This window comes from Selaginella moellendorffii, unplaced genomic scaffold (genome assembly GCF_000143415.4).
Source record: "Selaginella moellendorffii unplaced genomic scaffold, v1.0 SELMOscaffold_96, whole genome shotgun sequence".
NCBI classification, from domain to species: Eukaryota; Viridiplantae; Streptophyta; class Lycopodiopsida; order Selaginellales; family Selaginellaceae; genus Selaginella; species Selaginella moellendorffii.
Genome location: NW_003314357.1, coordinates 305,272 through 332,691, shown reverse-complemented (window position 1 = coordinate 332,691; position 27,420 = coordinate 305,272). Strand labels below are relative to the sequence as shown.

Below are 27,420 nucleotides of genomic sequence, written 5' to 3'. Positions count from 1 at the left end.
TTCGAGAAAATTATATAGGAACTGGCATCTCGAGCTCCTTCCCAGCAGCATTTGTCCGCTAAATTTAGAGGCGCTCTAGGGCTTCTATTCTAGTTTTGCAACACGTGGACAGTTCTGGAGCTCTCGATCCGACGCTCGTGCATGGAACACTCTCAGACACAAGCCTTGAATAAAACTCCCTTTCGCTTTTTCTTTTCCTAATCGCTTAAAGTTTCTCCTGTTTAAATATTCCCTCTTGTGACGTTAGATCCGCCGTCCATCCGGCGGCCGGGATTTGGCTCATCTGGGCCGTCCGTGCAATGCCTCCCCGGATTTCTGCCCAAATGCCCGCTTTTTCGCGCCTATCTTACAAAGAAGTGCTGAGTAGTGCTTTCTTGTTGCTTCATTGTGGCAAGGGCTAGGGCTAGGGTTCTTCCACTCCACGTCCAGGCGCCTCAAGGTAGCTCCCTCCTTCCTCTCTCGCTCTCTCTCTCTCGATCCACCGCCAGGGCGAGGCGATCTCGCTTCTCTTGCTTGTTGTGGCAATGTGGGTAACAATGCGGCTGCCTGTGTGGCAGGATGTCGCCTCCACCGCCGGGAAAGGCTTCCAGGAATCTCGATCTCTTGAGCTGGCCGGATAATCCCGACGCATCGCTCCAGATTCGTACCCCAGTGCGCGTCTCGGCGACCAACGACAGCAAAGGCTTCGCGTCGGCGTCGGACGAGAGCTACCGAGAGTATTCCTCGGCAGGCCGCCCCGGAATCCGGACTCACCAGGTCGGGATCACCAAACCCTCGCTCACAGTTTTTTCCCCTCTTTCTTGCTTTGTTTCTAAGCTTGCGCCTCTTAGCCCGCGGGCGGTGCTTGTACTTACGCGTTTGGAGAGCAACTGTCCTCTGAGGAGGCCGAGGCGCTGCTTAAGCGGTGGGTGCTCATTTCTTTTTCTTTTTCTTTCTTTTTTTTTTGTTGTTTGATCTCCATCGTACCACTCTCTGTCTCTTTTAGGCGCCCCGGATCAGAATCAAAGATGAAAGAAATGTCAGGAAACAAGATTTTCTGCGACGAGCCTGGTGCTGTTCCCGCCGCCCCAGAACGCACTGGAGTGAAACTCTTTCAGGTGATTTTGGTTCGTTTGCGTGAATTTGCTAAGCGGAAAGGAAAAATTGGATCTTCCAGGCGATTACTTTCGGTGACAACGATAATACGTCCCCTAGAAAAGCCACCACCCAAGCAGAGCTTGCAAAGCAGAAAGAATTAAGCGGAAGTCAAGCCATTCCCGACGATGACGCACAGCACAAGCGTCTCCAGTCCAATGCCAAGGTGAAGGAGCTTGTCGGTAGCAACATTTTTGCTCCAGAAGACAAGCTACCACAGAATGGTAGCACCCCAGTTAAAAAGATCAAGGAACCAACAATTCCTGTAGATGATGCTCCCGGCCTCATGGTAAAGTTCATCTGGAACTTCTGATGCTTTTCTAACACTTTGTTAATTGCAGTCTCCCGGGGAAAGGAAGCGGTCACTAACACAGAAAACTGCCGAGCTTTGTGGCAACGACATTTTTAAAAATGATCCTCTAAAGACTCCATCCGACTCGAAGCACCTGAGCAGCGCAAAGCTTCGGGAGATGAGTGGTAACGATATATTTGCTGATGACAAGCCGGTGCCGCGAGACTGCCTTGGTGGTGTGAGGAAGCCACCGGGTGGTGAAAGCACCATTGCACTGGTCTAGAAGATTTTCCTTCATTTCCTCTCTGCTGGTGATTTTAACTTAACACTGATTTTCTTTTGTCTTGCAGCTCTTTGGTTGTAATGTTTTTCTTTTGTATTTCGGGCTTTTTAATCTCTCAAGAATCTGTTTTCTTTTTTCTTTTTCCTCTTTTTCTGTTACAGCAGAACTACCTGGGCCAGAGATGAAGAAGCGCGCGAGGCAAAGGAAAGCTTTGAGAACAGTGGGAGAGCACAGCTTCTGCGTGGTGATGCGAAGCGAGCTCCTGTCCGAGAGCTGCTGCTTGATCTTGGTAAGCTTCGACAGGAAAAGTTTAATTTTTTTTTTCTCACTGTTTTGTTCTCTTCTTGTTCTTGAATCTTGTCTGGTCCGTGGCAGCCAGTTCCCGAGAACTACCTGAGCACCGCCGCTAGCAGTCGAGGCAAAGCGATCCTCGAGACACGAAGCGGTGTGAAGTGGGAGATAGAATACGAGGCGGAAGCAAAGAGCCAGACAATCCGGCTGGGCGCAGCAGGATGGCACGCCTTTTCGGTCTACAACCAGCTCAATCCAGGTGACTCCATCGTCTTCACGCTGGCCGCTAGCAGCTTTATGTGCTTCTCGGTGGTCTTGTTTGGAAGAGATGGAGTGGAGAAAGAGGCAGTGCCGTTGCCCGTGACGCTCGATGGTGACCAGCAGTCGTGACAAACTACCTAGATCCTCTTGCTTGCAAGAAAAGAACTTGCTCGAGCTGCTCTTGCTTGCTCGGCTTCGAACTGATTTTATAGCTGGATTCTACGTTAAGCCATCGTAGAAGGACGCGTCCACTACCAAATTCCTCGCTACATCAAAACGTGAGGCCCGTTTTCTGGGGGAAGACCACTTCACCGGGCTTTGGCAATGCAAAAGAAGATTTCACTCGTCTAAACATTCAAGACTTGGAGAATCCGCGTCACCTCTTGGTATTTCTTATGAAATGGACTTGCACAACCAGATCTTGTTGTGCTCTCTTAGGATCTTAGATGCATAAGCATTTGCATGGCTCTCCAGACCCCGTCCCAAGCCCAAATGAGCGCTGCGTTGACTTTAAAATGTCATCTGTCCTCTTTTTTTCGCGAAACTTTGAATCTTCCTCGAGATCAAAAACAGTTCGGCGTCGAAACAAAAAGTTGTTCTTGCGCTTGGCTCCCCTTGCTTTTCTTGTCCTCTCTGTTGGTTCGTTCCACCTTGTCATGTTACATACATTCTGGGAATCTACGGTAGTACCCGGATTTGCGACTATAAGTCAATAGCAAATGACGCGGGAAGCAGTGTAGATCTTATTACTTATTCACACCTGCTCTTGAAAATCCAATCCAATCCCTCACGAAACTCTTGAAATTTTTGCTTAGAACAGCTTTAGTTGGACTCGTTGCAGTGATTGTAGGTGTGGGTGTACACATATACCACGCTAGAAGTAGAACCACAGCCCCCCTCCTCCTTCTCTTCCTTGTTCTTTGGGGGCTCGTAGTCGTTCTCGATGGAGCGAAGAACACTATGGTGGCAATCCATTGCCTTGACCACGTCGTCCACATCAAAGTTTCCAATCACCACCAGGCCTGACGACTCGCATTCCACCTCGTCAACCCCTGTTGAGAAGACCACACTTAGCGATGCAATCCAAAGATAGTGTTATACCTTCGATCTTCTTGAGTGCGTCGATGTTTCCCTCACAGCTCCAACAAGTAGAGAGTGTCACCTTCTTCATGCTTGCAAGCAAAAGGAAACTAGGGGGATTTTGCTTGAAACTTGCTCCCTCCAAAAACCAAAGAAAATTCTGATGCCTCGCTGCGACTTTGTTGCGGTTTTTATAGCTGGATTCTACGGTATCGTAAGACGACGTTTCTACTTCCAAATTCCTGGTTCCAATTACGAGGCCCGATTCTGGCGGAAGACATTTCAACCGCAATGCAAAAGAGAATCTTCACACGGATCACACGGAGACACATAGGCGTCATGCTATCATGGATTTGTTTCAATGTTGCAACTTGACACTCTCGTGGTCCCTTGCTGAAATCGCTGGAAGAAAAGGTCCATTCCAGCTGGGAGACCACGCTTAAATCCAGAAAAGAGTGGTAGGCCACGTTCATGGACCAGTTTTCTAAACTTTGAAGCTTGAATAGCATTATATATTCTTCTAAACATTTCCAATCGCATAATGTTTGGTGTTGTTGACAATAAGAATTTTAAACTTCTTAAATATATGTGTACATCAAATTCCTCGTGATTTTGGCAAATGACCATAATGATTCTAGTGTTGGTTGTAACTTTAACACTCTATTCTTCCTTCTTAAAGTTTAAAGTGGGATTTATAAATATCCCATATATTTTCAGTCGAGATAAACATAGCCTAGAGACTGCTATAAGAACTTGAAGGTTCTATGAAACCATCGATATAATAGTTGACAACTATAATAAAAACCAAAATCTATAAATCAAGAAAATATGGAACTAAAGCTAAGACATTAGGGCCACTGTACCCCATAAAACACTGTATAGCAAATGATAAACTTATTTCTGCGTAGAATTTGGAAAATTCTACTATCCTATTGTTTTATGTGCACTAAAACCTTCCACTACAAAAAGGCAGTAATTTAAATCACCTGATTTTCTAAGTTTCAACTTAAAAGTTTTTGTTTTGGAGAGGGCCGCGCGTACGCGAGCCCTCAGCTTCCACAAATTACGACGTCCACTCCTCCACTTTGGGAAGATGGTAGGCCGGCCAAGCCGAAGTGCAATGGGAAAGCCGAACCTAGGCCATTAGCCTTCATGATCACTAATAGACCCCGTCCAGGTAAGTATGTAAATCATACTCAAGCCCTAGGCTATATACTGCTTTGGGGGCTTTATTCCACACCACGGCATGTGGGATAGGTTAAATCCTCTAGGGTCTAGAATCTAGGTTATACCCTTGGCATTTGCTAATTTATTCTAGTTGTTCCTTTTCAAGGAAGCAAAATGCTGTGTATATACAGATAAGAGGAACAAAGCAAGAAGGGAAGGAAAAAAAAAATTTCGTCCGGCAATGCACCACCTCGGGAAGAAAAGAAAGCTTATTTTACACATACTCCTGCGACAAGCCACTTTAGCCGAATCCAAATCCTTCGCTCGCTTCGTGGATCGCCAGGAGCAACCGGTCGTGCATTTGATCTTTGGACGAGTACTCCGGCAAATCGAGCTGGTTGAAACTGCGAGAGCGCAAGAACGAATTAGAAAACTATGGAGGGAGAGGGAAAGGGAGAGAGAGAGGGAGAGAGCGAGAGTTACCATGTGTGAGCCGAAGGGAGACGCTCCGGTGCACCGTAAGCTTTGTGAATCTGAAACTTTTGAGGCCCTGAGATGCCTTGCAGTGCCTTAAAGCCTTCCAGTGGGACCTGCACAGGCCACAAGATTATTAACTCAGATGGAAGAACGTCTAAACGATCATCTATCGCATACCTTGGATGTCCCCGTAATAAACTGCAAAAGCCGAGCCATATCTTCCTTGCTGAAGTCTTGTACCACTTCCCAGAACCATTGCACCACTGGGGAACCGCTACTGTAGCCCGTGTACTCGGTGTTGGCTCTCAAATCATCCACTGCAAAAAAGCAACCGTCGTTAAGTGAAGATCAAAAAAACAAAACAGCAGAACTTACAATCTATTTCAGGCAGACCACTGATGAGGAGCTCCAGTTCCTTGTCGTTGAAGATGGATATCAACTCTCTGGGGACCAGCTCATTAAAGCCTTCCAAGAAGGCGTTGATTTGGGGTCTGATCGCCGTGGTTAATCTGTGCTCCGCGATGAGATCCACATACTCGTGCTTGTTTTCTTCCGTCACTCGGATGTTTCGGCCTCCAGGAACCAGCTCGTGGTCAGTCACCTGTAGTAGCAAACAAAGTTGGAAGCCAGTCGCAAGAAAAATTGTAAGTACCTCAGTCTTTTCGTAAAGAATGTGCTTCTCTTCATCCGCGTCGATGCTGAATGTTAGCCCAAGGATGTCGTTCACATCATTCTGTATTAAAACAATGAGCATATTTCACTAAAACAAACAGGGGACACACGGACGCACCTCAAGGAGCCACTTCAAGTTTTTGTAGTAGTCGGGATCAACAGCTTCAATGTCGTGATATGTCACCTTGGTGCCAAGTATATGCTTGTAAAACGATCGAGTAAAGTAGACATCCAGAAGCTGCCCGTCAAATAACGCCTTAGAAACCTGCCACGAAAAAAGTTTCACAACTTTCCTTCCACGAAAGACATCTGGTACTTACCACACGGCCAACAAACTTGAAGTACGAAAGGTGTTCCGTCTGATACACCGAGTTCGGGTTGGGCTGGAAAGTGGACTCGTTCCCCACGGTCGTAAACAGAAGCGCTCCTTTGTCAAAGATAACCCGTGAAAGCAGCTGGTACCACTCCCTGGTCAAGCCACCCGCATCTATTCCCTCTTCCCCTTGAAACTGCACTGTAAGCCGCCCCTTCACTTCATCAGGAGTCCGCATTCTCAATTGGTTATACGAGTCCTCCAGCACGTAGGCTCTCCTGACCGAAATCCGAAGAGGTCCGAAGTGCTGTTGCTCGTGTTGCTGCCTGATCCTTGATCGGAAGTAGGCTCGTTTGTTGTCAAAGTCGATAAGCCTGGGAGTCTTGAGTAGAAGCGAGAAAGACTTCTCCAGCAAGCCCGAATTTTGCCGCAAGAAGGCGTTCAAAAGCCGACGATGCCTCTCCGCAAACCGTATAAAGTTCAAGCCTCTTTCGTCGGGTCTATTCGTCAACTTGAAACTCGAACTGCCAGTGTGAGCCCAATCGGACGTGCTGCTTGGTGGTGATTCTAGATCAATCCCTGTTCCCTCGGTCTGTGGTCTCAGCTTCTCGCACAAAACCAGAAACGCCTCCACAAAATCCAGCACTTTCTGAGACCCTTGGGGAAGTGGAGAGGTGACGGCCCCCAAAGCACCTACAATGCTTGAAGACGAACTCGTAGTAAGCCTGCTTTCTATCCTTCCTATGGATATGCTGAGTTGCTGCCACAATGGTTCCGTAACGACGTTAAGCTCGCGTATGATGTCCTGGAGCTCGTCTGCTTTAGCGTCCCGGTTTGTAAGGGCGCTAAGAGCCTGTAAAACTCTCAAAATTGCAGTTCCAGCCGAAGAGCTTCCACCGGAAATATTGTCCGCCAGCGACCGCAGCTCATTGACGGCCGGGACACTAAGTTTATGAGCTGCGTCTGCCAGTTCTGAAATAAACAGTCGACGGTGCAACGGAACAGCGTCCGATAGTTTCTTCAACACTTCGGAAACACGGGAATATGAAACAGAAGATAACCTGCAAGACGAGTACGTCAGGCCACAATCGAGTAATTTGTGACAACTCACCCATCCTGTGCCAAAAGTCTGCACATGTTGCAGAGCTCATTCTTTGGCAACTTTGAAAGAATATCAGCTTCCGTTTTACTCAAAGTAATCGATGGACTTGGCGGGTTCTCCGGTTGCTGTTGAGGTGACTCAGAAGATGTCTCTTGAGGAGCATCCGATGGCTGAGTATCCGAAGGAAGGCCATTTGAGTTGTCAATCGCATCACTGTCCATACCAGTGCAACTCGTGACTACTTCTAGCAAGCCAAGAACCTGTTGAGAAAATCCAAATTTACTAGTGTCAGGAAACAGAAAAGGATGACTCACTTGCTCGAGATGTTGGCTGCTGCGAGAATAGAGTGGTCTGTCCAGCAGTTTTAAAAACAAAACTATCGGTATATACTTCGGTTGTATATCGCTCGCGGTCGAAGAAGACGGATTCTCATACATCTTCTCCTTTCCCTTATCAGCAGCTTCGTTTCCTCTTTCTGATGGTTCCTGCTCCAGGTATAGTAGAGACTTTGCTACAGAGGTATGACTACGTGCTAAATGTGTCAGTACTTCCAATACTCGACGAGAAACAAGCGGTGGAATTCCTGCAATGTTTAAAAAGGTTAAAAGGTTCCCACGAAAAAAAGAAAGAAAGAAAAGAAATACCATCCGACAGCTGAGCGCGTGCATACACGACGTTCCACTGACAGCCATAAAGCCTCTGAGAGGGCGCACCATCAGCTGATATGGCTGCACAGTATCCCTCCGATTCTGGCCTGAGCATGTCCAATAGAAGACGGAGCAATGCAGACCTGGTTCCACTATGGACACAAAGATTCGAAAGCAACCTTTGCAGTAGACCTTTAATCAATGGCTGCAGTAAAATGTAAAACAGGTTTAGAAAGCATTCGAGAAACATAAGAAGACAAACCTGTGCTAAGCGCAACAGCCGAACTAGCGTTTTCACAGCTTGCTCATCCACCAAAGCCTTCCCTTCGGGCTCTTTTGGACCAGAAGCAGAACCCGAGCTTCGAGCAGAAGGTAATCTGCGACCAACTGAAAACATTCCCGCACTGACGCCCCTATCAATGCCGTTCGTCCTCCTCGCAGTAAGCCTAGGTCCCCCGAACGGGTTTCTTGTCGGAATGTTGGCCATGGCTCTTTCCCGAAGCAGCTGTGCCTCGGCAAGCAACGCAGGAGACAGCGCAGCTAAAACAGCGTCCGATGATGTCAGCAACACCTGACCAAGAGATGTTAACAAGGAGATGGAAGAAAGACAAACTAAAACGTACCTCCTCTCTTAATTCAGCCGGGAAAGTGGCAATTATTGATGCACTATCCATGTCCACTGGTCTACCTTCAACTTGCTGACTTTGAAAGATGCGCTGAGCCTGCTGCTGCTCAAGCACTTCAGCTTGAAGTTCGGGAGGTAGCGCAGCCAGGAACTCCGGATCGATTTCCTCAGTGGGAGGAGTCGGATGATTTTCAACGTTGTTTCTGCTACTCTGGTTCTGCTGGGAAGCCAAAACTTCTGCTCGTAAATCCTCGGGAAGAGCCTCCAAAAACCTCGGATCGATAGAGCTTGCATCATTTCTTCCCGTGATCTCTTCCCCAGCATCCTGCTGATCTGTAGCCTGCGCCTGAACTGAATCCTCCTGCACAGTCGCTTGCGCTTGCTGGCTGACAACATTGTCCAGGTCTTCGTCAACTTCCATGTGAGCCTCCCTACTAGCCGATTCCAAACCACGAGCTGGAATCATTTCTTCCGCACCGAGCCGTTCAGAGTGAACTTGCCTATCATTCTCTTCCCGGCCATCGGCACTACCAATCTCGACTTCCAGGCTCCTCAAACTTTCACCAAGAGTTGCACCGCTTCCTCCACTATCTTGGCTTCGTTCAGAGTTCTGACCGGCTGGGACATCCTGTACCGCCATATCTAAATCTGTTTGACAAGCAATACCCGAAGGTTCCCGGCGCTCTGCGTCCCCAGTAGCTTGCGTCTCCTGAGCAGGAGCATCAGCTGCAACTGCATTTGCAGCCGGCTCAGCACTTGGTGCTTCGGTACCAGCTTGTCTTGCAGCTTCTGGCTGATCATCAGACGTAGCCAACGCTTGAAGCCGTGCAACGAAGGCACTTTCGACTGCTTGAGCAACAGCTGTTGATTGAGTTCCTGACTGCGTTTGCCCGTCGTCCGTCCAACTGCTAAGACGCGATTCACTCCTGCCACCTCTACGTCCCATCAGTAGCATGGGGTCCATGGACGCGTCCAGTATCTGAGCAGGTTGCAAGGCTCCCCGTTCTCCAAACAACGCATCGGTGACTTGATCCGTCATGAATATCCGAGTACCTTCAGAATTACCCGCCAGCAAAGCTTCTACGTCTCTGATAGTGTTGCCACTCCATAGCGAGGCAGTCGACACTCCAGGCCCAGTCCCTTGAGATGGTCGCACCAAAAGTGGATGACGAGAAGCACCTCCTCTCGGCACGCCGTTGGAAGCACCTGATCGATACGTCCCGACACGGGATCTGTCCGCACCCCTCGACTGTCTGAAAGATCCAAAAATGTCGTCCATGCTCATGTTCTGGAACGTCTCCACATGTAGATCGACCGTGTTCCTGTTGCTCTGGCCGAGTACGTGAACGTGGTTGAGGCCCGTCAGTCCATCAGTCCATCGAACTTCAATCACCCGATCTCCCTGCCAGGCACCATCATCGAGGTCGCCCATGTCTTCGAAGTCATCGCTCAGGCTGTTGTCCTGGTCCTCTACATCAGTATCCGGAGGTGACATGTGAGGAACACCGTCGTTGCCTTCAGCATCTTCATCCTCCTCTTCCTCTTCCTCCTCATCTTCTTCCTCTTCCTCCCCATCGTCAACTTCCATCTCATCTTCCTCTTCTTCCTCCTCATCCCCTACATCTGCTCCAGAGTTCACCCGGAAAACCATCCCTCTTCCAGCGTCATTGAGCACCTCGCCAACCTCCTGCATGAAAACTTCAGCCTCAGCGCGAGGATTGTCACGCTCCTGCCTCGTGTCCTCGGCCATGGACGAACTGTTGAGCTGCTCTTGTTGATCAGCGTGTTGAGCTATCTCACCATCGTGCTGCAGCTGCAGTGGATTTTCACTTGCAGATTGCTGCGCATCTCCTTCCTTCTGATTGCCACCCTCGACCCCGGCAGGCTGCTCCAAACTGCTTCCAGTTCGGGACAACACCTCCAATGCTCTAAGGACGACGTTGACAACCTTGTTAGCATCGGGGTGGTCCAAATCAACCGCCTGGAGACTATTCGTCAGGGACCGCACCATTCCTGCGTCAACCATTGCCTTCGACATGTCAGTGGAGAATCCCAAGGTCTGAGGATTTCCAGTTGACGGCGAAAGCAAGATTGAGATGATCAAGTTGACGAATGCATGGATCCTCTTGATGGTCGGTTGTGAAGACTGTGATCCTGAAGGTGCCTGAGTAGCCATATTCAACGCCTTCACAATTTCGTTGAGCACCCTCCGCCTTCCTTCACCAGACCGCACGCAGACAGCTCTCAGAAAAGCTGCAGCCCTCTCAGAAAGCTTCCCGACTTCAACAACGTCCGCAGGCGTTTGGTGAATTCCTTCGGGTAGAATCCTGTGAACAATGTGATATAGAAGTCCACCATGGCCTACAGCCTCAGCTCCTGCCTGTGACGGACCCCTGCCCTGGCTACTCTCCGAGTCCCTCCGCAGCACAACACTGACAGACGAAGAATACATCAAAAGTATCTCCGTCATCAGTTTGAGAATGAAGCTCACTTTCCCCGCCGCCGCACGACCAGCCGCTTCAAGCAGTGCTTCAGTTTCACATGATGTTTTCTCCAGCTTCTTGTCTATCTCCATTGACGTACCATCACCACCTTTGCCAGAAGGATAATGCAGAATCACTTCCAGCAGCTGATCAATAACGCGGGAGAAGCTATGAGGAACTCGCTTGTGGCCTTTACCACCTCTGTCCTGGATCCTGGCTGCCACCTCGCCCCGGCTGCCTTGTCGTTCTTTTTCCTTCCCCTTCTCCGTGGCCTTCTCCTTGTCCTTCTCTTTCTCTCGCTCTTCCTTCGCCAGAGTGATGGTAAGCCTTCCACCATTACTAGAATCCAGCTGACAAACGTTTGCCGCGGCTTGCATAAACATCGCTGGATCACGGGTCAGGACAGGCGCCAGAGTTGACAAGAAAAGGCGCGGAGAGACGCGTCCATTCTGCCGAGCAGCAACTGTAAAGCAGTGCCGTATTTCCGATTCCATAGCCAGGAGAAGCGTCTGAGGATCCTCCATAAGGTGCCGGATAATTGCACCAGCAACCTCATCAAAACCAGACCAGTTGGCCGGAGGAATATCCAGCAGTGCAGTGAGCCCCCCACCGTCGAGAAACTGCAGTGCCATGGCATGGACTTTCGTCAACCTTGCACATAGCTGCAAGACCGCTTGCAAAGGCATGGGCATCAGAGGCATGTGCAGCAACCTGCAAACCACGGCCATTGACTTCTCTCGCTCTTCGTCCGTCATATATCCCGCAGGCTTTCCCAAGATGGATGCAAAAGGTGTTTGATCCTGAGCTTCACCACCACTAGAGCTCGAGCTTGCGTTGCTAGCAGGCGTCGAGTCAGTGTTCACTTTCACCTGGAGCATCTGATCCAGGACCAAACACAGTGCTGTCACCCACACTGGGGTTTCCGAGGAGGTATCATTGTAGGAGGCCAGGATTTCCAAACTGGTGCCGACAAGTCCACTCTTTGCAGCAACCTCCCGGGCAGGAGTATCTTCAGTTAAGACCAGCGCCATCAAGTGAGAGACAGTCGATAGCCGGTTCCAATCAGCACCTTCGGCATGACACCGCTTCAGTTGCTCCACGAGGAAGGATACCACTAAAGGACGGTCCCGGCCGCTGCTGTAATTGCTGATAGTCACCAGTAAGTCCGTGAGGGTGAAGATCACCGCGTCCTTCATCTGCAAGATGTTGACGCACGTGTTCACCATCTTTTCCACGTCTGGCATTTGCAGTACGATTTCTTCTTCCTCCGCAGTCATCTCGGTGGCCTTCCCTGCTTCGCCTTCACCGTCGGCGTTGCCAAGAGAAAGAGCCAATGCCCGAGCGAGCTCATCTTCCTCCTGAGTCACCTCCTCCGGATGAGTGAACAGCCACTCCATCGCCAGCTCCACACTGCTGGCCTCAGAATTTCTTAGTGCTGCTTCCGCTCTAGCACGTGGAAATCCCATCTCCATTATTGTCGAGATCAATGCCTCGTCTGGTGCTGGACCGAGACGAGGATTCGCACCACCCGAAGAGCTTCTGGACTTGGTATCCCCTGCCCCCGCGTAGATTTGTCGGATAATACCAGCGATAGACGTTATAAACGTCGTGTTGCATTCAGCAAAGCTGGGATGGTTCCAGACGGGAAGAATGGCGTTGAGTGCTTGCATCTGCATACTCTGCACGAACTGTTCCACGTCCTTGGGAGCTGCTATCGGTGCGTCTTGAACCGGCTGCACGAGCAAATGTGTTACCGATATCGGACTTAACAAGGTTGTGGACGTAACCAGCTGCTCTATAAGCTTTAAGTAGCTGTGCAAGGTGTTCCACAGCCAAGAATGACTTTCGGACTTCTGATCCGAAGCTTCGGCTTCCTTCCCGTTCTCTGCTTGCATGTTGCCAAACCCGACTGTCCATAACAGCTCGCTAACCTCTTCAAACGTCTCCAACAGATGTGCGAAGGTGCCATAAACGTAAAGCCTGTTCACCAAGACTGTATTGCACGTCTTCCTCCGGCTGTCAAAAAGAACGGCTTGTATATCCTCGGCAACCTTCCCCAAGTATCGGCATCTGACAGTCGGACTTCCCCCGGCTGGCTCAAATGACAAGTTCTCCAGAAACACCTTCGCAATGCCCGAAGCCACAGACTTAGCAGGAACGCTCATCGTCGCAAGATCGTCACGCCGGCGTGAAGGTATCACCATAGACTTGCCCAGAGCCAGATACAAGCTTCGCGCTGCCAAAACAAGCTTCATCACCATCTCGTAGTTCAACACCTCCGGCGACTTTCTCTTCGAGGACTCCTGCACTGGAGGTTGCTCGACAACGGTGTCAACTTCTATGTTTGTCGAAGTTATGCCCTGCCGTGCAAGTCGACCCATTCGTGCAATCTGTGAGAGAGCCTCGGCGGTACTGACAGGCTCACGACGGCTCGAGGATCGGCGGTGAAGGCTGTCTGTTCGAACCGGAGCAAAAAAATCTGCACCTATCCCCCAGTCAGCTGGACCACTACGAACCGCTGTTTGTCTGTCCGTTCCACCAACGGAGAACAAGCTTTCCAGGTCTTCTTCGTTTTCCCTCGCAGAAGAGGAGCTTGCTGCACTGGCCGAAGCTTCATCCACTTCCTTCTTGCTCTCTGTCTTCCCTTCGCTGGCAAGGCAGACTTGCCACAAAACTTCCCGATGCACCCGTCCTATGTCATGCAGTATATCAGCCTCCCCTGTGCTCAATTCGGCCAGCATCACAGGTGAACTTCTCACCAAGACTGCAGACAGCGATAAAAAGCACTCCGTTGCGGACAGGCTCCTTAGAACCTTCATCTTCAGACCTGTCTCCAACTCAAAGATACGGCTACCTGCTATAGACTCGAGAAGTGCCAGAGTAACCTTAAGATCTTCCCGGAGTACTTTGCACACAGACTTCGTCAGCGTCGCTGCGTGTTGAGGAGGGAAGGCCCTGAAGGTAACCGACATGTTGTGTGCCGTAGAAGATCCTCCGAATGAGACAGGCAAATCCGGTAGAGTATAGAGCTGCAGCAATGCCTCAATCCCACCCTTCTCAATAAACAGCTTGCTTGTGTCCGCATTCTGGAGCACTGTCTCTAAAAGCCGAACCGAGTTGTTGATATACTCGGAAAGCGAGCTTTCTGCGGTTGAGCTTGAAGTCTCGGGTGCCGGGTCCTCCGATGGTTGCTTTTCTTCACCACCGTCAGTATCCATAGGCACGGGTGTGTCAACGTCTACCGCACCTCCCATCGCAGCTATCGTTCTCAAAATCTCGATGCAGACGTCTATACCAAGAGCCCGCAGAGCTGGGACGTGACGCATGAGTTCGTCCAGGCTGGAGGCCAAGGATCCCGGTGTGTCGTTGGCCAGAGCTTTCAAGTACATCTTCGACGTAAATATCTTGACAAAACACCGAAGAGCATCACGGTCCTTGACAGCTTCCAGTCCGGCGTTGTTAAGGCAAATCGCGTCGAGGCTAGTTGGAATGCAGCAGATAGCCTCCGATGACGGAAGGACGCCGCTGGTGATGGCATCAAGAAACGCACCAGGGAGTCCTGCCTTGTCCAGCGACGGAAAGCAAGTTGGATCCCTGTGTATCAAGTCGCTCATAACCGATGCCGCAAGCGAAAACACCCCGCCACCAAACAGCTTTGCGTGCTTGAAAATGGTACTCAGACAAAACGGCAGCGAGCTCTCCTCTGAACCATGAAGTCTTGCATTACCACCCGGTGCATAAGTGCCAAGAGATATCGCGCGTAACAGTGCCTTGAGCAGAACCCTGTGATGGTATGGGATGTCGTGCGTTGGACCTGCGTCTTCGCTGATTGGAGCCTTTCCTTTGGACGAGGATGCTTCTTCTTGCCTAGCACCCGAGACATCCTCGAAAGCACTAACTTCGACCTTCAGCCTAAAGATGGTATCATCCAAACCACCTAAGTCCCTGAAGAGCGTGCTCGCTGGATTGCTATAGTCCATAAAAGCCTCTAGAATGTGCACAGCCAGAATCACCAAATGTATGTGTCTCCTGTTGGTATCCTTCAACAGCGGCAGAAGGATAGGAATCAACCCGGCTTCTCGGAGTGCCGCACAACCGGAAGAAGATGAGACCAGTACGGACACGAGCTGAAGAAGAGCTTCTACGAAATTCAGCGAGTAGTGGGGAGTTGTGCTTGCTAGCGACGCTACAGCCTTCTGCACCAGTGTCGGTATGATCCCACAATTCCCACCCGCAGTAAGCACGCTGTAAACGGCAGCCTGACGTGGTCGATCCATCGACATCCCAGCCAAGGCACCCAGAGCCAACATCCGGACATCCTCAGGCACTTCATCTTCGTGATAGAGCAGTGAAACCAGCTCGTTGACAAACTCCGGCTCGTTCACGAAGAATGCAGCAAGGTCCTCGTGGTCGGGATTCGACTGTATCAAAGCTGTGAATGCCGCGAGCCGTATGCGGACATACTGTCTCCGTGTCTCAAGGATGGAGAACGCACGAGCAAACCGAATTCTAGTCAGCAGCGAGAACTTCAGGTTGTCTGGAACCTTGTACTGCTCCACCAACGCCTTCAACACCTGAAGATCACTTCCTGGATACTGATGAAGGTTTTCAATGTGAATAACTTGCAGCCCCGATGCACTCGAGTCGCGGGATTCCCCTTCCTTGTAGAACTCAAAATGTAGGAAAGATCCTAATCTGCAAGCCTCTGCGTCGCACCCACTGCTACTCGTGCAAGCCAACAGGCCGAGTCCCTCCTCCTTTCCACCCCAACCTTGCGACAAGGAAAACAGCTTCCCATTCATGACCGGATCCCTGTGCACCCGAAAAGCTCTTGCAACCTGTGCCGGCCTCTTTACGTAGGATGCGAGTGTTAGAAGCGTATCAAGAACAATGTCTGGATCGGTCGACGCTAGCAGCACAGTCAGGTGCTGCAAAACCGCAATGTTATCACCTCCTCACTCGTACAAAACAAAACTTCCACTCACCTCCAAGGAGTTGTAGAAAGACCTGTTGACGCAGTTGTCTAGTAAACACCGTGTGACCCGAAGAACTTGTAAAACAGCCTCTTTGGGGACGTCACTCTCATCGCTACCCTCTAAATCAAGCTGTAGGTCTTTCCTCGACGTCACAAACTTCTCCAGGAAACTATCAAAATGGTTGATCAAATCCAGCCAGTGGAAAAAATCTCCCTGGTAGAAAGAACCATGGCACTTAGCACAGGTGGAAATGACGAAGAGCATACCTTCTCAAAATCCCAGTAAAAGCTGCTCAAAACAGTGTGTATGCTCTCCAATGGCGTGCTCACTACGTTATTGATGAACGAACGGATTCGCGGTGGCTGGAAAAACGATCGAATTTCAGCTCAATCCGGACACAGAACCCTAAGAACTATAGAGGCATGCAAAGCAGCCGAAGCGCGGGCGAGAATCCAAAAGCTTACCGTCTCCGCGCCTCTCTTCCTCTTCACCTTCATCCTGGAAGCTCGCAAACCCTCGCGAATCCCAGCTTCTTCTAGCTCCCCCGCGACCAGATCGATCGACTTCTAGGGCTCCATGAGCTGCTCCCAGCGCCCCGCCTAGAGCGCCCTGGGCATCAAAACCTAGCCTAAGCGCAGTGGAAGACCTATACGGCGGTCGAAAAAAGCGCACTTGTGCCACTCCCTCTAATCAACCCTCCTGGGGCGGATATTCCCGTGAAATATTCCTTCACGACAACCGGACACGTGGCCAGGATATTCGCTGGCCGGGTAGCGAAGAACCCTAAAATCTCCCGCCCGGATGAATCGCGGGGATTGCCTCCTCCTCATCCAGCGCTGCAACGATCGGGAATCGGCGAGACAGATCCACGCCCGTGTCGATCAGTACCACCGCGCCGGCGATGGATTCGTGTGTAACAAGCTCATCGACATGTACGCGCGGTGTGGGAGCGCGGCCGACGCCCGGGCGGTGTTTGATTCGATGAGCAGCGGCACCAGGGATGGATTCTCGTGGGTAAGCATGCTGTGCGCCTACTCCAGGAGCCGCCAGATCACCAGGGCGAGGGCATTCTTCGACGAGGAGATCCCTCCCTGGGCCAAGAACATGGCGGCATGGAATGCGATGCTGGCCGCGTATTGCCAGGCCGGGGATCTGGAAGAATCGTGGCGCTTCTTCACGGCGGCGCCTGGCTGGAACCAGATCTCCTTCAATGCGCTCCTCTCGGCGCATGGGCACGATCACATCCGCGAGAGCAAGCAGCTCTTCGACACGGGGACGCCAAGCTGGGATCTCGTCTCCTGGAACACGATGCTGGCGGCGCTGGCACAGGCCGGGGATCTAGAAACTCTCCAGCGGCTCTTCGACGCGATGCCCGAGTGGGATCTAATCTCCCACAACGCGATGCTCCTGGGGCTCACGCAGCACGGCAAGCTCAACGACGCTCGACGCTTCCTGGACGCGATGCCGCAGAGAAATCTCGTCTCCTTCACGACACTACTGCGAGCTTACAGCAGCTCCCAGTGGCAATCGCAGTCTCAGCAGGAAGAACAGGCGATGGACGTGGAGCTCTTGCTCGGGCGAATGCCCGAACACAATTTGGTCTCCTCCACAGCCATGATCGGGGTGTATGCCCGAGTCGGCGACTGCGCTAGCGCTGAGAAGATCTTCCACTCGATGCACCAGCACGACACAGTAGCCTTGAACGCGATGCTTTCAGCGTATGCCCAGACCGGGCATATCGATCGAGCCAACGCCATCTTCGACTCTATGCCGCAGCACGACATGGTGTCATGGAACTCTCTCCTCTCGGCCTACACGCACAACGCCAGCGATCTCTCCAAGGCCAGGGCGCTGTTCCAACGAATGCCGGAGAGGAACCTCGTCTCCTGGAACGCGCTCCTCACTGTGAGCTCCCAGCACGGCTCTCTCGACGAGACCAAGAGAGCTTTCGACTCGATGCTGGCCTGGGACTCCATCTCCTCCAACGCGATGCTGCTGGCCTATGTCCGGAGCGGCCACACCGACGAGGCCGCCACCTTCTTCCGGAGCCTGCCTTGCCGCGACCTCGTCTCCTCCACGAACGTCCTCGCCGCGTATGCCGAGAACGGGGAGCTCGACAAGACGAAGCGGCTCTTCGAGGAGATGCCCGAGTGGGACTCGGTGTGCTTGACGGCCATGCTCGTCGCGTACGCGCACAAGGGGTACCTCGAGCACGCCAGGCAGCTGCTGGATGGATTTCTGCGAGACGACGTTGTGGCTTCGGTGGCGATGCTCGTCGCTTACGCCCAGCACCGGCACTTGGAGCACTCGAAGCAAGTGTTTGGTTCGCTGCTCGTCCGGAACTTGGTCAGCTGGAACGCGATGCTCGCCGGGTATGTCATCAACGGGGAGATGTCTCGGGCGATTCACTTCTTGGGCTCCATGCCCGAGTCGGACATCATCTCCTGGACGACGCTCCTCGCGGCCTACGCTCACAGCGGCCAGTTCTACGAGGCGGTCCTTCTCTTTGACACGATCAAGATGGTGGAGCTCCCGGACGAGTCGTGCTTCGTCTCGGTGCTGGTTGCGTGTAGCCACGCGGGAGAGGTGGCTGCTGGAGTCGCGAGCTTCGTTTCGATGAGCAGCGACTTTGCGATCCAGCCGAGCAAGCACCACTTTTGCTGCATGGTCGATCTTCTGGCGAGATCGGGTCACTTGGTCGAAGCCCAAGATCTGATCGCCAGCATGCCTTTCACGACGAGTGCCGAGGAATCCAAGCGACTTCTAGGATCATGTACAAGTTCTTTGAATATGAATGATATTAGAAGTAAAGTCTCCATGGCCAGCAGCTCTAGCGTCTCCACTCCAGTCATGGATCCAGCTTTCTACGTGCTTCTCTCAAACATGTTGTCATCTACATAGGCGATGGATGAGCGAAAAATTCTCATTGTTCTTGGCCAAACTTTTTGGAGTCCCTCCAAAGCTAAACCCTTTCAGCCGCTCGAGCCCACAGATCACTGACGCATCGGTAGTGTTGCTCGCCTGGAATCAAGCCATAGTCCCTCTCCATGGAGTCCAGCACGCGCATCCCCATTCCAACCCTGCCCCAATGGCTGCATGCTACCAGCGCCGAGGTAAAGCAAGCGCGATCCGGCGATTCCACGAGCTTGGCCTCGTTGAAGATCTCCACTGCGCGATCGAAGGCCGCATTGCGAGTGTAAGAGTCCATCATCGCGGTGAGAGCCACCAGATCCTTCTCCGGCATGGCCACGAACACGCCCAGGGCGCGCTCCAAGAGGCCTAGCTGTGCGTAGCCGTAGACGAGCAGCGTCCACGAGTATGGATTCTTCTCCGGCATCGCATCGAACAGGCGCTTGGATTCGTGGATCCTGCCCTCGCGGATGTAGGCGCCGAGCATCGTGTTCCAGGAGACCAGATCCAGGACTGGAATCCGATTCCACAGCCGCTCCACAGCCTCGTCGAGATTATTGCCGCAGTAGGCCGCCAGGATGGCGTTCCAGGCGGCTAAGCTGTGATCCGGCATGAGATCAAACACGACCTTGGCTTCTTCCATTCGAGCCGATTGAGCGTGCAAGGAAAGAAGCGCGGTGGAGGAGATTTCGTCGTGGACGGGCAAAGATTCACACAATGCCGCCACAGCCGCTGCCTGGGATTCACTACCGATCATCTGCGAGAAGAGATTGAGCATCATCGTGGCGGAGACGAGATCCCACTGCGACATCGCCTCATCAAAGAATTGCTGCGCCTCGGCGTAGCTCCCGCCCTGGACGAGCGCCAGCAGCATCGAATTCCAGGAGATGAGATCCAGCTCCGGCATTCCCTGGAAAACCCACGTCGCCTCTTCCAGCCGCCCCTTCTTGGCGTATCCCGCCAACATCGCATTCAAACAAGCCCTATCGCGCAGCTCCATCGCCAACAAAATGTCCCGCGCATCTTCCAAACGCCCGTGATCGGCATATTCTGCTAGCATCGCGGTCGAGGACACAAGATCCCACGCCGGCATGCGTTGGAAGACGGAAAAAGCGGCCTCTGCATGGCCGCCACGTATGCACGCCGTTAAAAGGCTTGTCCACGTCACGACGTCCCACAGTGGCATCGCGTGGAACACTCGCAAAGCTTCTTCCAAATGCCCCAATTGGGCAAATGCTTCCACGAGAGAATTTGAAGCGACGAGATCTTTGTGTGGCATTTGCATAAAGATTTCCACTGCTAGCTCGATTTTCGCGCTGCGAGCGTAGGCATTGAGCATGATCGTGTAGGAGATCGCGTCGCGCAGTGGCATTCGATCGAAGACGCTCTTCACGCCATCCAGATTCTTCCTCCGGGCATTCGCAGCAAGCAGTGAGTTCCACTGCGACAATCCCATATCGCTCGCGCAAAACCGAAGCGATTCAATTCACAAAACTGGTATCAGTAGACAAAATTTCCTCGAAGGAATGGAGAGAAGAATCTATACTTCCTATCGGTGCCTCCTCGAGGGATCGTCTTCCTCGCCTCCGCCTCTCAAATCCTTCCCATTCTCACCCTGATCCACGCTGCCATCACCGCCACTGGAACCATCAGCATTGCCAGCGATCTCTGCCTCTCGATCCAGCACGGCGTCGAGAATTCCAGCCAAAATTTCGCCAGTAACACCCTCCGGATCCTCCAAATCCCCCGGCAATGGACTCGGTCTTGCAAAGAAATGCGGCTCCTCGTCGCCAGGCATCAACACCAAGAAAGCTCCATCGTAGTTCTCGCTACCCTCGTCCTCTCCGGCGGCGGCATCCATAGCCGCAAGAGCTGCGGCCGATTCCACGTCCAATCCCACCCTGGCCGGCCTCCGGTACTTGTAATACGAGTAGAAGAGCAGCAGCAACGCGATCGCGATGAGGAAGAGCATGACGCACAGGCCGGCGATGACGATCACCATCGTTGGAGCTGGCTCCTGGCATCCCACCGATCCGTCGGGGCACAGATTCTGCGATGGCGGCAGGGTTCCTCGATCGAGCTTGGCACCTGCGCGAAATATTTCGTGAGGAAAGATTGAAAAGCACGCCATCACGGACCGAAATTTGGAGCAGCAGCGCCTCCCCCGCCCATCTCCTCCCGGTTCTTGCTCGTCCAAGCGCTCAAGAAGATCGCATCTCTCCATCCTGCTGTGGCAGCCGCGGCTCCCCTGCAGCTCAAAGTCTTGGATCCGCGCAAGATGATCGAAAACCCTCACTACTTCTCGAGCTCGCAGAGGCGATCATCGCTATCCCCGGCGACGCCTTAGGCGGCAAGAAAGAACTTATGAAGGATCGCGTCTTTTGAGCTGACCTAGGCTAGCTACATTCTTTTGAGCAGGCCAGGTCGGTGGTTCGATACTCCTTCCTTTCTCTTCCTGGTTATTAGGGCGAGCGATGGCGCCCCTGAGCTAGAGGTGAGCAGCGGTGCCGACGAGCGATCGATGGAGGCGCTGTCCAGCTTCAAGCCGATCTGCAATCGAGCGCAGGGCCAGATCGATCCCTTGCTTGCCGCGCATTGCAGCAGCACCGCATTCTTGTTCTCCATCAATCCTTCCCGCTACGAGGATTTGCACGTCGTGGTGTCCGACTTCCATTCCAACACCTGGCGCGCGAGCTTCGACTACGACTACCTCGAAAATCTGGTGAGCATTGTGTCTGTGCTCAACGATTTCTGGCTATAGCTTGAGTGGTTCTACTGCAGAGAAATGAGCTGGGAATACGCGATAGCTTCCCTGTCTATATGCAAAATCTACACGATGGCTTTTCATCCAACCAAGTGAAGTTTGAGCTCAGCGCGGCAGCACCTAGTCGTGAGTTTCTTCTTTATGCTTGCTTAGTTTTTCTGGTGTTCTTCTCGAACACTTCCCTCACTTTTCAAATGCTCCCATCCCAGGTGCTGCTGCATCGGGACGACTGAAAACCAGGATCTCCTTGAGAGAAATCTCGCTGGAGCTGGAGCTTTCAGAAGGGAGATGTGCCAGCGACAACATGAGCACACTGATTTGGGAGTTTTTCGAGACCCTTTCAGCAGGTTGGTTCTTAGAGACGGCGTGTTGCTTCTTGTTTGTCATGCCTTAGTTCATCGCTGATGTAGCCTTTTTGATTTGAAGCTTCTTCTCGCAGCCCAGAGCCGAGTGTTCCATTTGGAAGCTGCTCTAGCGGAAGGGAAGGTACACGGAGCAAGCTCGCTCTTATAACTGCTAATGTTTTTCATCTCACAGATCAAAACTTTGAAAGTTTTGGATACTGTGGAGTGCATTAGAGCGAAACAGAGGGCTATGGCTATAAACGTCAGTCCTTTGAACCCGTCGCGGAAGCAGCCCAAACCTGTATTGCAAGCGGCACCCTCGACTGTGAAGGTATTTAGTATTTGTCTTCCTTCTCCAAACAGCTTGTTCTTCTAGTTTCCCAGTAATTCATCCGACGGGAGCTTTTACCTTGGAGAAGCTCCTTGCAGCCCGGACTTGAAGCTTGAAGAAACGTACTGTGCCGGTACGTATCCCAACTCTGGCACTATGCTTCTGCTTACGTTGAAAATGCAGGCGGTGATGAGATGAGCGCTTCTGCTGCGAATGGTATTCATGACCAACTATTTGAGGCAATGCCAAATAATCAAGGTCTACTTCCGTCCCTGGATATGCAGCCGCATATTAATGCCGACGCTGATCGAGAAGAGAAGAATCGAAGCCTATGTAGTGATCTGTGGGCGAAGTATGCGAAGATTTTCTTGCAGCTTGGTTTACATGCTAATGTTTTTCTTTCTACTGTCATTTTCCAGGCGGCATTTCTTAGAATGGAGGAAAGAGCAGGGACTGCCATCTTCTAATCTCGAGGATCTACCTCTGCCAGAACTTGCTGATTGTCTTACGAAGTTCTTTCGCATGGTAAAGAAGCGGAACGGAAGCCTTTTTCCTTCGGAAAGGTACAGGTCTATCTTTCCTGTTTTTTTTTTTTTTTTTTTTTTCTGATTACCCACTCAATCTCGTTTTTCTGTTTCTAGTTTGCGTGCCATGTTCCGGGCATTTTGCCGCATTCTCAGATCTCACTACAGAAAACTACAGCTACAGGGACGATATGATGGTCCTGGGGTCGACTTGAGCAGAGACTCACTCTTTGAAAGAGCGAGGCTTGCATGTCTCGAAGCTATGAAGTATAGCAAATCACACGGAGGAAATGTGAAACGAAGGAAGAATCCTGACGAATGGATTCCTGCTCCGGAGGAGGACATTCTTTGCCATCCTGCAAACCAAGTGACGGACCCGTATGGTTTGCTGAAGAGGCTTTGCTTCTACGTCATACGCAAGTTTCATGTCCATGGACATATGGAACTCTACTATACGACGGACGTAGAGTTCAAACGATTTGGGAACGGGGACGGCACTGCGACCTGGGAGTAAGTTCTCGCTCGTTTTATTCTTTCATCTTTCTGGTTATAATGGCTTGAAAATGTTTGCTTTCAGATACGATGAGAAAAGAGCTGCAAATCACAAGCGAAAATCCTCGTTTAGAGAGCCTGTGTCGTGCTCCGAGAGTGACGTCGTGCTATGTCTGGACAAGTACTTCTTCCACGCGCCTCCAAAAGCGTCCGCGAGTGAACCGAGGCAACTCTTTCTAGCTCCGATCGGAAAGCCCGAATCGAACGTAAGTCGTGCATATATCTTTTCCTCGCTGATACCTTTCTTCTCTTCACAGGTCTGGTACCGGAACCAAATCATGAATCTCAAAACTTTGCGTGGATGGTATAGATACATGGGCCCAATGCCCGGTCGAGCCGATTCCGATCCACACCTGAGGTAATCTCCGCTTTTACATCATCTCTGTACCTGACTCGATCATCAGCAGCAGCATGTCACAAATGGACGTACTTTACCACGACAGTGATCCGGATCACAACTTGGACGCTGCCGTGAGCTCGGCTACGTACCTCACGACTCCCAGAGAGTTCCAAGACTCCGGGAGCTTCGAAAGAAATGGCAGTGGCGGCGTCGTTCCAATGGGGCTGGGATTGGGCTGTGGCGGGGACGAAGAACACTACGATGGTTTCGACGCAAGCATCAACGACGATCTCTCGGACAACGAGCGCTACTAGAAAGAGGTTTTTGCTTTCCATTATTTTCTATCCATCTCTTCGATCGAGAAGCTTTCTTACTGGGCAAATCTCTTCTTCACGTCCTCGAAGCGGACTTTGGTGAAATCCAACAGTTCTTGCTGGTCGGGAAAAGCGGGCTTGGCCTCTGGAGAGTCTTTAACCGCGGCGATCCAGCGGTGGAGGAGGGGACAAGTGTCGGGGCCGGGCACGCGGAGCCGTCCGATCTCCGTGTACGTCGGGATCCACCATGGAAGAAAGGAGGCGGCGATGTCCACGAAGCCCATGCTCGTGTTGCTTCCACTGAAGAACACGCCTCCCTGGCTCTCAAGAAATCGCTCCAGCGCTACCATGTCTTGGATCATCTCATCGTTTGCGCGCTCCTTCTCCTCGCCGCTCGAGATCGCGGCCTTGAACGATGCCGCCGTTAAGCTCAGGAACTGGATCATCGAGAGAAAAAACCCCAAAATCAAAGAAATCTATCGATCCAATCGATGGAGTACCTTCTTGTCGACGAAATCCGCCCAGAAGCGAGCAGTGGCCCGCGCGAATGCGTCATCGCGCGGCAGGAGGAATCCGGTGCCGCGATCCGGCCACACCTCGTCCACATACTCGACGATGTTCATGGATTCGCAGATCGCCTTGCCATTGTGGATGAGCACGGGGATTTTCTTGTGCACCGGATTGGATTCCAGCAGCAGCGCGCTCTTGGCATTGAAGAGATCCTCCTCCTGGAGATCGTAGCGCAGGCCCTTGAGATCGAGCGCCAGCCTCGCCCGGCACGCGTAGGGGCTCGACCAAAAGCTCAAGAGCTTCAATCCCTCCTCCCCCATTCTTCTTTCTCCTTTCTTCTACTTCTACTTCTAATCGCTCAAGTAGCCATGGAAAGCATATTCGAGGAATCTAAACAGAGGAACCCTAACCCCAGGTTAATTTATTGAATGCGGGAATTATGCGATTGGCTGGATTCCGGATTGGGCGTAGAAGCTTTTGTGGCCGCAAGGCTGCGTCCAGTGTTTGTGGAAAGCACCCTAGAAAGAAAGAAAGAAAGGGAGTAGAAGCAACACGATGGCGCTCCGGTCTATGGCGGCGCAAGCTGCCACGATTCTGAGAATTCGATGCCAGCCTCACCTGGCGCAGGCCTTGGCGATTCCACTGGCGCGAGGATTTGCAAGTAAGTCCTGGGATTTTCATCGCAATGTGCATGGATCTAGCACGCAAATTCAACGTGATTCTTACCCTCTTTCGTTTTCTCTTCCAGCCGAAGCCGCAGCTACCGTTCCAATCCCCCAAGACTTGAAATTTCTGGAATCGCACGAATGGGTCAAGGTGGAGAGTGGGACTGGAACTGTGGGTATCAGCGACCATGCCCAGGTAAAACGAGCTTGAAATTTTTCTCTTTTTATTTTCTATCTCTCGTGATTGTTGTGTGTATGTAGCATGAATTGGGTGATGTGGTGTTTGCGGATTTGCCAGAAATTGGGTCTTCTGTGACGAAAGGGAAGAACTTTGGTGTGGTGGAGAGCGTCAAGGCTTGCAGCGATATCTACAGCCCAGTGTCTGGCGAAGTGATTGAAGTGAACGAAGAAGTCAAGCAAACTCCAGCGCTCGTAAGTGACACCAGGAGCAAATTTTCTTTCTTGAATCACTCCCGAATTGCCTTCTTGCTTCCAGGTGAACAAGAATGCGTTTGGCGAGGGATGGCTGATCAAAGTGAAGATGTCCAACGTCTCCGATCTCGACGGCCTAATGGACCCAGCTGCGTACGAAGAACACGTAAAGAGTGGAGGGCACTAGCCTAGCTAGCCATAAAATCAAAGAGAAAGAGAGAGAGGGAGAGAGAGAGAGGGCCAAGTTCTTTCAAGCTCAAATGCTCTCATCATCTCTGGGGTTGAGATCAATTTCATGTTTAGACTTTGAGATCGGATAGGCTGGGAGGTATCACTGGTTGACATGAATCTGATCTTATGAGCTAGAAAGTGAGAGTGATATGCATCTCCACAAAGACCTGCATCACAATCCTTGCCTGTAGCAGTGCCACGAATGAAAAGTTTTCTCCATCTGCAAAAAGAAAACAAAGTTGGCAAGAGTTTACAACAATGCGCACACCTCTCGGAGTGGAGAAGCAATTGTAGGTATTCATTGAGTTTTACTTACCTACAAGGCTTAGTCTTCAGATTCTCTTACTAGGTGATTGTCATAGAGGGCACGGATGCAATCACTCTAAAAGTCTTGTGATGCTTGCTTCTAAAGTCGCGGAAATGAGAGCGGAAACGAGAGTTGGTGTGGATGAGGTGATCAGGAAAAGATGATGTGGATGTGAGAGAAGTATTTTCTTCCTTTTTAAGTTTCTCCAAACATGATTAAATTCCGTTTAAATTCCTTCAGACTTGATGTACTTCCAGCATAATAAAAGAAGAAGAAGAAAATAAGCAGCTCACATCCATTCACGATAAAACCATAATACGTTGTCGTCGCTTGCAGCTTACATCGATGGTGGATGATCGCAAGAGGAGCCTGAAGCTCTTGACACCGGCCTCCTGTGGAGTACAAAACCAGCTCTTGACCGCTAGCAGCACATTGTTCGCAGAATCCCCGAGAACACCAGGCCTGGGAGCCTACTCGTTTCCCTCTCCAGCATCACCTTGTGATGCAAATGGAAAGGCTCAGCAAGGCCTTGTTCCAACGAGGAAGCATGCTCCTCGCGACAAGCACAGCAGCCTGTGATGTCGGAACTATATCCTGCCCCAGAGCTGGGGTAGGATTGACTCTCCAGCTCACTTGGCTGGAATTGTATACTGCTTGAAGCGCCCGTGCGCCTTAGCTCCCTTCCAAATGCGCCATAGCCCAGATTTTAGAGCACTGAATCTTCGTTGTATGCCAAGGGTGGACCGCCAAGGCGCGGGTAGAATGGAGGAGGCCCGCTTCACCTTCCACCGGGACGTGGTCATGATAATCTCCAGTCATGCCCAATTCCATCCCACGCTCAGATGCCGTGTCGTGGACAATCCTGTCCAGGGCATATTCCCTGTCTGGGCATCTTGAGGGTGCGACAGAGGTGTTAGAAAAGATGCCGTGTCACGATTCCGGAGCTTGCACGGGCATCATTGGCGCATTCTTGCACTACAGCCTATACGGCAAAGCCCATGGCATCTTATCACGCTGTTTTAGTGGCGGCATGCTCGGGTTATTCCAGGGCAGTGTTTTGCGATGTGGAATCCTTTTGTGTTGCAGCCTTCATAATCTGGAATGGTGTCTATTCGTTCTTTTCCCGTACTTTTCCTGAGTTTTTTTTCCAGCATTACAAAAGATCCTATGCTTGTTTTCCAGGTTCATGCTAGCTGGACTTACGGGAATCATAGCCATTCTCTTTTGTGGTATTGTAAGTTTGTGGTCTTTTGGTTTCCTCTAATGCCTTCTAGCAGCTCATGAAGCATTATGCGTTTCAAAACCTGTCTGAACCGGTTCAAGCTTTTACGCGATTGACAGAAACAATTTTGTGAGTCTTTATATTTTTCCGAGTCTTACCCTTAATTTCAGG

The 27,420-nt window shown here is 51.4% G+C and overlaps 9 protein-coding genes and 1 non-coding gene across 10 annotated transcripts; 5 read left to right on the top strand and 5 right to left on the bottom strand.

Moving 5' to 3' along the window:
* The first annotated feature begins 320 nt into the window (after positions 1-320).
* Positions 321-1,770, top strand: LOC9650442. The gene is made up of 6 exons (XM_024663086.1): positions 321-439; positions 558-756; positions 831-904; positions 986-1,097; positions 1,157-1,423; positions 1,476-1,770. The coding sequence occupies exons 2-6, from the start codon at positions 559-561 to the stop codon at positions 1,707-1,709; spliced, it is 885 nt and encodes a 294-aa protein (XP_024518854.1). The 5' UTR covers positions 321-439; position 558; the 3' UTR covers positions 1,710-1,770.
* Positions 1,771-1,877: 107 nt separating this feature from the next.
* On the top strand, positions 1,878-2,680 carry LOC112342003. Its single transcript, XM_024663087.1, has 2 exons — positions 1,878-1,998; positions 2,085-2,680. Exons 1-2 carry the CDS (start codon positions 1,891-1,893, stop codon positions 2,388-2,390), a joined length of 414 nt encoding a protein of 137 aa, XP_024518855.1. The 5' UTR covers positions 1,878-1,890; the 3' UTR covers positions 2,391-2,680.
* A 1,685-nt stretch (positions 2,681-4,365) lies between these two features.
* Positions 4,366-4,526, bottom strand: LOC112342009. The gene has a single exon (XR_002990792.1). It is a non-coding gene; the product is annotated as a U1 spliceosomal RNA (small nuclear RNA).
* A 102-nt stretch (positions 4,527-4,628) lies between these two features.
* On the bottom strand, positions 4,629-16,497 carry LOC9650492 (E3 ubiquitin-protein ligase UPL1). The gene is made up of 15 exons (XM_002989261.2): positions 16,268-16,497; positions 16,070-16,165; positions 15,813-16,016; positions 8,343-15,755; positions 7,982-8,290; positions 7,717-7,924; positions 7,387-7,655; positions 7,082-7,332; positions 5,978-7,031; positions 5,776-5,922; positions 5,638-5,718; positions 5,361-5,586; positions 5,163-5,302; positions 4,992-5,098; positions 4,629-4,912 (listed from the first exon to the last, which is right to left on the bottom strand). The coding sequence occupies exons 1-15, from the start codon at positions 16,298-16,300 to the stop codon at positions 4,810-4,812; spliced, it is 10,641 nt and encodes a 3,546-aa protein (XP_002989307.1). The 5' UTR covers positions 16,301-16,497; the 3' UTR covers positions 4,629-4,809.
* A 107-nt stretch (positions 16,498-16,604) lies between these two features.
* Positions 16,605-18,704, top strand: LOC112341992 (pentatricopeptide repeat-containing protein At4g02750-like). The gene has a single exon (XM_024663071.1). It carries the CDS (start codon positions 16,605-16,607, stop codon positions 18,702-18,704), a length of 2,100 nt encoding a protein of 699 aa, XP_024518839.1.
* A 61-nt stretch (positions 18,705-18,765) lies between these two features.
* LOC9650440 (pentatricopeptide repeat-containing protein At4g02750) lies at positions 18,766-20,169 on the bottom strand. Its single transcript, XM_002989260.2, has one exon. The coding sequence runs from the start codon at positions 20,167-20,169 to the stop codon at positions 18,766-18,768; it is 1,404 nt and encodes a 467-aa protein (XP_002989306.2).
* Position 20,170: 1 nt separating this feature from the next.
* Positions 20,171-21,077, bottom strand: LOC9650491. The gene is made up of 2 exons (XM_002989259.2): positions 20,852-21,077; positions 20,171-20,801 (listed from the first exon to the last, which is right to left on the bottom strand). Exons 1-2 carry the CDS (start codon positions 20,883-20,885, stop codon positions 20,263-20,265), a joined length of 573 nt encoding a protein of 190 aa, XP_002989305.2. The 5' UTR covers positions 20,886-21,077; the 3' UTR covers positions 20,171-20,262.
* LOC9650439 lies at positions 20,992-23,941 on the top strand. The gene is made up of 13 exons (XM_002989310.2): positions 20,992-21,029; positions 21,132-21,435; positions 21,495-21,603; positions 21,687-21,824; positions 21,917-21,963; positions 22,015-22,152; positions 22,198-22,285; positions 22,336-22,504; positions 22,572-22,715; positions 22,794-23,186; positions 23,254-23,434; positions 23,486-23,586; positions 23,633-23,941. Exons 1-13 carry the CDS (start codon positions 20,992-20,994, stop codon positions 23,880-23,882), a joined length of 2,100 nt encoding a protein of 699 aa, XP_002989356.2. The 3' UTR covers positions 23,883-23,941.
* LOC9650490 (glutathione S-transferase U20) lies at positions 23,877-24,791 on the bottom strand. Its single transcript, XM_024663045.1, has 2 exons — positions 24,383-24,791; positions 23,877-24,319 (listed from the first exon to the last, which is right to left on the bottom strand). The coding sequence occupies exons 1-2, from the start codon at positions 24,710-24,712 to the stop codon at positions 23,939-23,941; spliced, it is 711 nt and encodes a 236-aa protein (XP_024518813.1). The 5' UTR covers positions 24,713-24,791; the 3' UTR covers positions 23,877-23,938.
* A 69-nt stretch (positions 24,792-24,860) lies between these two features.
* Positions 24,861-25,884, top strand: LOC9650489 (glycine cleavage system H protein). Its single transcript, XM_024663046.1, has 4 exons — positions 24,861-25,053; positions 25,141-25,253; positions 25,319-25,489; positions 25,554-25,884. Exons 1-4 carry the CDS (start codon positions 24,948-24,950, stop codon positions 25,674-25,676), a joined length of 513 nt encoding a protein of 170 aa, XP_024518814.1. The 5' UTR covers positions 24,861-24,947; the 3' UTR covers positions 25,677-25,884.
* The last annotated feature ends 1,536 nt before the right edge of the window (positions 25,885-27,420 follow it).

What these genes read in the sequence shown, in the direction of transcription:
- LOC9650492 (XM_002989261.2), bottom strand. Translation starts at nt 16,300, where the DNA reads ATGAAGGTGAAGAGGAAGAGAGGCGCGGAGACG. An exon ending in ACTTGAAGTGGCTCCTTGAG is followed by an intron (nt 5,719 to 5,775) that starts GTGCGTCCGTGT and finishes GTTTTAATACAG; the next exon opens with AATGATGTGAACGACATCCT. An exon ending in CTCCCTTCGGCTCACACATG is followed by an intron (nt 4,913 to 4,991) that starts GTAACTCTCGCT and finishes GCGCTCTCGCAG; the next exon opens with TTTCAACCAGCTCGATTTGC.
- LOC9650491 (XM_002989259.2), bottom strand. Translation starts at nt 20,885, where the DNA reads ATGGGCGGGGGAGGCGCTGCTGCTCCAAATTTCG. An exon ending in CGCTGCTGCTCCAAATTTCG is followed by an intron (nt 20,802 to 20,851) that starts GTCCGTGATGGC and finishes TATTTCGCGCAG; the next exon opens with GTGCCAAGCTCGATCGAGGA.
- LOC112341992 (XM_024663071.1), top strand. Translation starts at nt 16,605, where the DNA reads ATGAATCGCGGGGATTGCCTCCTCCTCATCCAGCGCTGCAACGATCGG.
- LOC112342003 (XM_024663087.1), top strand. Translation starts at nt 1,891, where the DNA reads ATGAAGAAGCGCGCGAGGCAAAGGAAAGCTTTGAGAACAGTGGGAGAG. An exon ending in AGAGCTGCTGCTTGATCTTG is followed by an intron (nt 1,999 to 2,084) that starts GTAAGCTTCGAC and finishes GGTCCGTGGCAG; the next exon opens with CCAGTTCCCGAGAACTACCT.
- LOC9650442 (XM_024663086.1), top strand. Translation starts at nt 559, where the DNA reads ATGTCGCCTCCACCGCCGGGAAAGGCTTCCAGGAATCTCGATCTCTTG. An exon ending in CCGGAATCCGGACTCACCAG is followed by an intron (nt 757 to 830) that starts GTCGGGATCACC and finishes TGCGCCTCTTAG; the next exon opens with CCCGCGGGCGGTGCTTGTAC. An exon ending in CTGGAGTGAAACTCTTTCAG is followed by an intron (nt 1,098 to 1,156) that starts GTGATTTTGGTT and finishes TGGATCTTCCAG; the next exon opens with GCGATTACTTTCGGTGACAA.
- LOC9650439 (XM_002989310.2), top strand. Translation starts at nt 20,992, where the DNA reads ATGATCGAAAACCCTCACTACTTCTCGAGCTCGCAGAG. An exon ending in CTGCTCTAGCGGAAGGGAAG is followed by an intron (nt 21,964 to 22,014) that starts GTACACGGAGCA and finishes TTCATCTCACAG; the next exon opens with ATCAAAACTTTGAAAGTTTT. An exon ending in TCGGAAAGCCCGAATCGAAC is followed by an intron (nt 23,435 to 23,485) that starts GTAAGTCGTGCA and finishes TTCTCTTCACAG; the next exon opens with GTCTGGTACCGGAACCAAAT.
- LOC9650490 (XM_024663045.1), bottom strand. Translation starts at nt 24,712, where the DNA reads ATGGGGGAGGAGGGATTGAAGCTCTTGAGCTTTTGGTCGAGCCCCTAC. An exon ending in CGGATTTCGTCGACAAGAAG is followed by an intron (nt 24,320 to 24,382) that starts GTACTCCATCGA and finishes TCGATGATCCAG; the next exon opens with TTCCTGAGCTTAACGGCGGC.
- LOC9650440 (XM_002989260.2), bottom strand. Translation starts at nt 20,169, where the DNA reads ATGGGATTGTCGCAGTGGAACTCACTGCTTGCTGCGAATGCCCGGAGG.
- LOC9650489 (XM_024663046.1), top strand. Translation starts at nt 24,948, where the DNA reads ATGGCGCTCCGGTCTATGGCGGCGCAAGCTGCCACGATTCTGAGAATT. An exon ending in ACTGGCGCGAGGATTTGCAA is followed by an intron (nt 25,054 to 25,140) that starts GTAAGTCCTGGG and finishes TTTCTCTTCCAG; the next exon opens with CCGAAGCCGCAGCTACCGTT. An exon ending in GTATCAGCGACCATGCCCAG is followed by an intron (nt 25,254 to 25,318) that starts GTAAAACGAGCT and finishes GTGTGTATGTAG; the next exon opens with CATGAATTGGGTGATGTGGT.